The sequence below is a fragment of the Lactuca serriola genome, chromosome 8 (assembly GCF_051521515.1).
Source record: "Lactuca serriola cultivar US96UC23 chromosome 8, Lser_US96UC23_V15, whole genome shotgun sequence".
In the NCBI taxonomy this organism is placed as follows: domain Eukaryota; kingdom Viridiplantae; phylum Streptophyta; class Magnoliopsida; order Asterales; family Asteraceae; genus Lactuca; species Lactuca serriola.
This window is the reverse complement of record NC_136415.1, coordinates 111,211,760-111,220,401: the sequence shown is the minus strand read 5'-3', so window position 1 is coordinate 111,220,401 and position 8,642 is coordinate 111,211,760. Positions and strand designations below refer to the sequence as shown.

Here is an 8,642-nt window from a genome sequence, read left to right as displayed (position 1 = left end):
TATATATATATATATATATATATATATATATATATATATTAAATGTTGGAGAGCCTAAATGATACTTTCAAAACTATACTTTTGAACTTCATAAAAAGTATTATTTTATACGGAGTCAAAACCTGTGAACTCACCAACTTTATGTTGACGTCTTTTAAAATGCATGTGTTTTCAGGAAGTTGATAACTATGATACAAGAAATGGCGTTACACTGTCCGGTGTTTCCACCGACAACCGGGGTGTGACAGATTGGTATTAGAGCTATTAACTATAGTGAATTAGTACTTTCTTAAGAAAGCACGGCTATAGTTTAGGGCTTACTCTATTAGGTTTAGGTATATCCCTTAGCCTACAATATAAAATATTATTAATGATACTACTAAAGGACTACTTACGGGAGAGGTGATAGGATAGACATGTCTCTTAGGTTGTTGGATTTCAGAACGGCTATATGCTAAAATGATCATGCCCTCCGACTGTCCTGACTGGCTGGTGCCTTATCAGCTAGTCCTGAAGTAACGAACAATAACTAATAGAGCATGAATATAATAAATATAGAGTCGTATATGAAGAATCGGACCCACGATGATAATGCACCTAAATACCCGAAATGTTTTTGTCTCAAGGATTTAGATCAGATATTCCAACTAAAGTTCATATGTGCATAGATCTTATCACAACTAGGTGTAGGTGTACAACTATATTTTATTATGATCATATCATATGAAATATTTAAATTGGGAGTAATATTTGATAGACTAAAAACTTGGTGATCCAAAATGTAGAGGAACTAAACAAAATGCCTAGAAGAAGTAGCCCTCGTCTAAACCTTAACCAACGACCAGAACCACAACAACAACAATTGCAACCACCACCACCAGAAACAAATCCTCCAATAAGTTTAGCAGAACTTAAAGAAATCATAGCTTAGAGAATCGTTGCAACTCTAGCTAATGTCGCAAGAGGAGGAGTTAGAAATGAAGGCAATGTAGGGACCTCCAGAATGAGTACCTACAAGGATTTTATGAATTGCGAGCCTAAGAGCTTCCATGGAACGGAATGGTTTGTTAGCTTGACCCGGTGGATTGAAAATGCAGAATCAGTATTTCAAATAAGCTTCTGTCCGGACGACTATAAAGTACAATTTGCTGCATGTACTTTCGCTGATGCAGCATTAACATGGTGGAACAATCATATTAATACAATGGGAATTGATGCTGCAAACTCCATGCAATGGGAAGAGCTGAAGAGGAAGCTAGTAAAGGAGTATTGTCCAAGAGAGGAAATACAAAATCTGGAACAAGAGCTATGGAACCTAACAATGAAGGGTTCCGAGATAAATGCTTATACCGCTAGATTCAATGATCTTGTGGTTATGTGTCCAACTCTTGTAACCCCCGAATATAAGAAGATCGAGCGATATAGTTGGGTTCTAGCATCACAAATCAAAGGAATGGTGATCGCATCAAAGCCTACAACATATGACAGTGCAAAGCGAATAGCGCATCAACTAACCAGCACATAAATCAAAGTGGGATTTATAGCTGAGTCTCCCGAATCTGGAACGAACAAGCGCAAATTTAATGGGAAGAATCCCAGACAATCATCTGAGGAGAGAAAAGATGTGGCAACTAATTATGCATCCACAACAACGATACCCATACAACCAAGTAAGTACCATACAACCTAGGAAGTATGTTGGAAAACTCCCATGATGCACTCAGTGTAATCGTCATCACCTAGGTAACTGTTTATGGTGCACTCAATGTAACAAACAGGGACATACCGTCAACCTACTGCAGTCACACAACACCTGCAACAATAAACCAAGGAACAAATACTGGAACCGGCTATGGTGGAGAAAGAACGTGTTATGAGTGTGGTGAGATTGGACACTTCAGGAGGGAATGTCCAAAGTTAAGGAGTCATGAAGGTTTAGGCCATGGTAGTGCATTCGTAATAGGAAGAAGGGAAGCTATCCAGGACCCTTCGGTGGTATCTGGTACAAAATAAATTTCGGGAAAAAATTTACTTCAACGGGGGGAGAATGTAACACTAGTCAAAATAGGTCCATAACAATCACATGTGATTATACCAATCAAGTAAGGTGATAAATGTACTATGTAGTTCATGATAAATTCTAATACAAATATGAACTTTTTTTATGATACAACCCAAATTATATGTCCATACTATTCCACAAATATAGAAAACGTCTAAACCTGACTTCGCATGAAGATGTTATGATAAACTGAACACTATAAATCTCTAAAATAATATGAATTTAAAGTAGACTTAGAATTAGCTATAGAAGTCTAAAAGAGAGTTGTAGTACTCGTAAATACCTACGCATGGATATAAAGAACGTCAAAAACGGAGTTCGTATGTGAAAGTTACGACCTTCTGAAGATTCAGCTGTCAGAAACCCTAATCTGACTGAGCTCACGACGTGAGCATAGAAACGCATGACATGAGGAGTCAAATTGACACATTTCAGACCTAGAAGATGTGTGACGAGGCTACGAAGGGATAATTTCTAAGGTCACGACGTGAGCAAGGATATCTCACGACGTGTGGAGTCACATGGCCACCTTCCGAAGCTAAGGACGCAAATGGCAAGTCTACAGGGTGACCAGCCATAGCTCACGACGTGAGACTATATGGCTCACGACGTGAGAGGCCAAAAATCTTAATATAAATAGCAGGTTCGACCTCATTTATTCTTACACCTAAACTTCTTTCTCCTCTCTCCTTTGCTGAAGCCATCTTGCATCCCGAGCCCGGTGATCGTGAACTGCTGACCATTTCTGCTTAGATTAATTAAAATCACGCTACTAGGGTGAGTTTCACGGCCCCACTTTTTACTGTTTTCGGGGGAAAACGCATGCTAAATATTATATATAAGTTAATATTATGTCTATATGATAGTATATCCGTATCAAGATAGATAGTTATATTAACCGGGATATATTTGTTTTGTATTTGATATTTTGAAAATATACAACTATCGTAAAGTTTTTAGTATGTTATTATTATAGAAGTATACTAATGTAGATCTTGAGTTACACTTAGGTTTATATATATATATATATATATATATATATATATATATATATATATATATGTTGTGTGCGATATAGTTCCAGAGTTATACTCGGAAGTTCTATATGTTAATGGATAAGTATGTTGTTATTATTGGTTTTATGTCAAGATAAAACTTCGTATGTTATATGTTGTTATTATTGGTTTTATGTTAAGATAAAACCTAGTTTTTCCGCAAGTTATAGTTGTTGTACTACCTAAAGTATTATGAATTTAGGAGTAATGTTTAAAAGCATAGTCTAGTAACATAGGGTTGTAGACACGAATATGCTTAGTTGTTAGATTTGTACGAAGTCGACAAAGTCTACATGAGCTACCTCATTCATCAACTAAGATTGGGAATCTTAGTGGAAATCCTCTGACATGTAACCGTTAATCCCGTGTGAGTGAGGAACTTGTGTATGGATCTATGTGGGTTAACGCCCCATCCGTGGTTGTCGGCTACAACCCAATCGGTTTTACGGTGGACTATATATCTATGCGAGTTGACGACCACACCCGTGGTTGCTAGCTACAACCCAACGGTCTTAGGGTGACGAACTTTCCTATTGATTGTTATGGACCCAACGTTGTTGATGCGTATAGGGGAACTATTTACCTTGGTGGGATCCTTTATGGCACCAATGGTGGTTTTATTATGGCACCAATGGAGGAACCATTGGTGGGATATCTTTTAATCAGAGGTTTCTATGTCTAGCAGCGGTTACGGACTCATGGTAGCACAAATTTAGAAGAATTATACTTTGTTGATATACAAGTATGAATGTTAAGTATATGTTTCCCAAAGACTTATACTCCAAGTACAAGGAACTTGTAGGTATACTACTTGCTCATTAAGGAGACAATTATACATAGCACACTTACTCATATAGAATTGAAATAAGATTTATACGTAACAACCTTAGTTTGTATGAGATTACAGTCATTTATTCAGAATATGTGAAACTTATAGGTATATCACTTATTTAATAAGTAAACTATTATACCTAATATATATATATATATATATATATATATATATATATATATATATATATATATAATGTTGGAGAGCCCAAATGATACTTTCAAAAATATACTTTTGAAATTGAGAAAAAGTGTTATTTTATACAGAGTTAAAACCTGTGAACTCACCAACTTTATATTGACGTATTTTAAAATGCATGTGTTTTTAGGAAGTTAATAACTATGATACAAGAAATGATGTTACACTGCCCAGTGTTTCCGTCGACGGCCGGGTGTGACACTTTTACTGATGATTATAGTAGATATGGTTATGTCTACTTAATCAAGCATAAGTCAAAAACCTTTGAAAAGTTCAAAGAGTTTAAACTGAAAGTGGAGAAACAGTTGGGCAGGAACATTAAGATGCTCCGATCCAATCGAAGAGGAGAGTATCTTAGTACAAAGTTCCTTGACTATCTTAAGGAATGTGGAATTGTTTCACAACTGACACCTCCTAGGACACCACAGTTGAATGGTGTGGCTGAGGGCGAAATCGAACCTTGTTAGACATGGTTCGTTCCATGATGATTCAAGCTTTGTTACCAATCTCATTCTGGGGGTATGCCTTAAAGACTACCACCCATATCCTTAATCTAGTCCCTTCCAATAAGGTTGCCAAAGCACATCACGAGATGTGGACTGGGAAAGTTCCTAATTTAGACCACATCAAGATTTGGGGTTGCGAGGCTTTCGTGAGACCTGAGACTCAGGAAAAGCTTGAACCTCATAGTGAGTGGTGTATTTTCATCGGCTACCCACATAAATCCTTCCGTTACCTCTTCTCCAGACCCAATGAGAATGTGGTCCTTATGGCAAGGAGAGGGGTCTTTCGAGAGAGAGAATTTATAAACCAAGGAAACGGTGGGATGCAAATTGACCTTAAAGAGCTTCAAGAGTCAAGTGGTGAAGGAACCTCAAACCCTAGCAATCAACTTGTGGAGGAAACTCGTGTTGAACCAACTGACGAGTCTGTACCTCTGAGGCGTTCAACTAGAGTTAGGAATACACCTGAGCATTATTATGGTTTCCATATTACTGCGGAAGGTGACACATTTATCATTGATAGTACACTGGTAAATTTGGATGAACCTAACAGCTATAGGGAAGCCATGGGAGGCCCTGAGTCTGCTAAATGGAAAGAGGATATGGACAACGAGATTCAGTCCATGTATGACAATCAAGTTTGGAACTTGGTTGACAATGTACCGGGCTGTAAGAAGGTTGGGTGCAAATGGATCTTCAAGAATAAGACTGACATGGATGGCAAAGTGCACATTTATAAGGCGCGACTGTTTGTGAAGGGCTTCACTCAAACTCAGGGAGTTGATTATGATGAAACCTTCTCACCAGTAGCAAATATTAAGTCTATTAGGGTTATGCTAGCCATTGCTACATTTCATGATTATGATATGGAAAATGGATGTCAAAATCGCTTTCCTTAACGGAAAGTTGGCTGAGGATGTTTACATGAGTCAGCCAGAGGGTTTTGTCAGAGCAGAGTACCCTGATAGAGTGTGCAAGCTTGAGAAATCTATTTATGGATTGAAACAAGCATCTCGCAGTTGGAATCTTTGTTTTAATGAGAAAGTCAAAGAGTTTAGCTTTTCAAGAAGCGAAGATGAGTCCTGTGTATATGTCAAAGCTAGTGGGAGTATAGCTAGCTTTTTGGTACTGTATGTGGATGACATACTACTCATAGGAAATGACATCCCAACTTTGCAGGAGATTAAGTCATGGCTTGGGAAGTGTTTCGCTATGAAGGAAGCTGCCTATATCCTAGGGATAAGGATATTGAGAGAAATGAGTAAAAGACTAATTGGACTTAGTCAAAGCACCTATGTGGACATAGTGTTGAAAAGGTTCAACATGCAGAATTCCAAGAAAGGTGACTTACCGATCCAGAATAATGCCAAACTGAGTAAGGCTCAGAGCCCGAGTACAAAGGCTGAGATAGCTGAGATGAGTCGATTAACATATGCTTCCTCTGTTGGCTCGATCATGTATGTTATGACTTGTACCTGCCCTGATGTAGCCTTTGCTTTGAGCATGGTCAGCAGATATCAGGGGAACCCTAGCAAGGCTCACTGGACTGTGGGGAAGAACATTCTCAAGTACCTGCGGAGGACCAAGGATTGGGTCCTTACCCTTGGTAGGAGTGCTGACTTGAGAGTAGTGGGGTATAGTGACGCTATCTTTCAAACTGATAGGGATAATTTCCGCTCACAGTCGGGCTGGGTCTTCACCATGAATGGAGGAGCAATTACTTGGAAAAGTTCCAAATAGGAGACAGTAGCTAATTCGACTTGTGAATCAGAGACATAGCAGCGAGTGAAGCGGCGAAGGAGGTGATATGGCTAAGGAGCTTCATCGGAGACCTTGGAGTTGTACCATCTATAAAGGAGCCTATGGAGATTTTCTGTGACAGCAGTAGTGTGGTTGCCTTAGCCAAGGAAGCGAGAGATCATGGCAGATCTAGACACATCGACAGAAAATATCACTTCATAAGACACAAGATACAAGATGGACTCCTTGTGGAAAATAGGGTATCATCAGAAGAGAACCCAGCAGATCCCCTCACGAAGGGACTGACTAAGGTTAGGTATTTGCAGCATGCGAGGCGCATCAGGTTGAAGGATGATATTAGTTTTACAGATTAGATAGTTATTTCTGAGACTTGTAAAATGTAATTAACATTTGATGATTAAATAAAAGTTTTTGCTTATTTATAAGTAAGGTGTTGCTATCTTGTGTCAATTGTTTACTATTTTTTCAATTTTGCATGTTTTGACTTCCAGATAAATTACTTTATTCAAACTTTCCACAGTCAGTCATATGTTTGAAGTAGGTAAGAATCAAGACTGTCATGAATTGGGCTTGTAGATGTCTAAAGTGTTAGACATAGAAAAAGTTGTTGCAACATTCATGAGTGCTCATAAATTCTGAGTATTGGATTAAACCCATTCTCACTTGTATCACTTCATGGAATTTATCTCGAGTGATCATGAGATGATAATATCATATAAGTCTTCAAACCTAGAGATATGAGTTGTTGCCTATGAGTTGGTTGTGCATTGATTATACGAAAACGCATCAGTAACTTGATGTTATACAACGTGCATTTGTGTATGATTCAACAAGTAGTAGAACAAGCATACGAAGGTCCGTGTCGGGTTTGTCGCCATAAACTACTAATGTTTCGCAGATAGCAGGTTAAGGCGTACAGCCTTTTCGTTACACATGATATCGGCATGATGAAGGCTCAACCAATCCATGCCGATAATGACGTCGAAACTTTTAATTGAGACCGGCATGAGATCGATAGAAAATGAATGGCTATCTAAAGTTAGGGTACACCCTATGAATATACTGCTAGTGCTCTCTGTCTTTCCATTAGCCATTTCTACAGTGAACGGTTCATTAAGTGCTCGTGATTTTTGCTTAAGTAAATGAGCAAATTTTTGGTTCACGAAACTCCTCTCCACTCCACTATCAAATAGAATGCATGCATAAGACTTATCGAGGAGGAACGTACCAGTGACCACTGTGGGGTCGGCAACCGCTTCCTCATGGCCTATGGCCAGAACTCTTGCCGCTCCACTGGCAAACCCTGCCTTCGGGCAGTTTCTCTTGAAGTGGCCTACCTCGCCACATCCATAGCAAGTTTGGCCCACTCCAGCACCGGGGGCTTGGTTGATTGGCTTCGTCGGAGCTTTACAGAAACGGGTTGTGTGCCCCATCCCGTTGCAGTTCAGACACTGCATCTCCCGGCATGCGCCGACGTGATGGAAGTTGCACTTGTTGCACTTAGGCAAACTTCTAGTGTACTGCTTTACCGGAGCAGCAGCGGCAGGTGCTATCGCAGCATGTACTGCCACGACCTGCCTCTTCTTGGCAGCCTTTGCCTTCTTCTTGTCATCCCAAAACTTCCGCTTGGAGTCAGCGGTTATCGCAGGTTCTGAGATGGCCAGGGTAGTTGTTGCGGCCGGGGTACGAACCCCATGGTCTATGAGCCGCTGTGCCAATTGCTTGGCACTATCAAATGTAGTGGGGTGTGGTGCCAAAACATTTCCCTGGTATGGTGGCACCAGCCCCCATATGTATCTTTCGATCTTCTTTCCCTCTGAAGGAATCATGGTGGGACAGAGGGCCACCAGCTCGCAGAATCTGGCGGTGTAGGTGACTACGTTGGAGCCCTTCATGGTTAGGCCCCACATTTCTTCCTCCAGCTTTTGGATCTCGCCCCTCGGGTAGTACTCCTCAATCATGAGGTCTTTCAAAGTTTCCCAGCCCATCGCATTAGCCACTATAGGAGATAGTGACTTAACATGTCCATTCCACCATGTTAGGGCAATGACTCCGCCAGTCCCCTTGAAGGACAATGGATTGCAGTTGGTGAAGTCCTTGTATGAGCACTCTTTCAAGCACACCGGGATTTCACCATGAGTTGACAGGACAGGGGTTCCTCCTCCAGTGGAACCAGATGAATGATATTGAGCCATGGCTGTAGCCACAGCTGCAGCTACAGCAGCATTTAA

At 40.1% G+C, this 8,642-nt stretch overlaps 1 protein-coding gene across 1 annotated transcript; it reads left to right on the top strand.

Moving 5' to 3' along the window:
* Positions 1 to 1,003: 1,003 nt before the first annotated feature.
* LOC145067283 (uncharacterized) lies at positions 1,004 to 1,525 on the top strand. The gene has a single exon (XM_079014459.1). It carries the CDS (start codon positions 1,004 to 1,006, stop codon positions 1,523 to 1,525), a length of 522 nt encoding a protein of 173 aa, XP_078870585.1.
* The last annotated feature ends 7,117 nt before the right edge of the window (positions 1,526 to 8,642 follow it).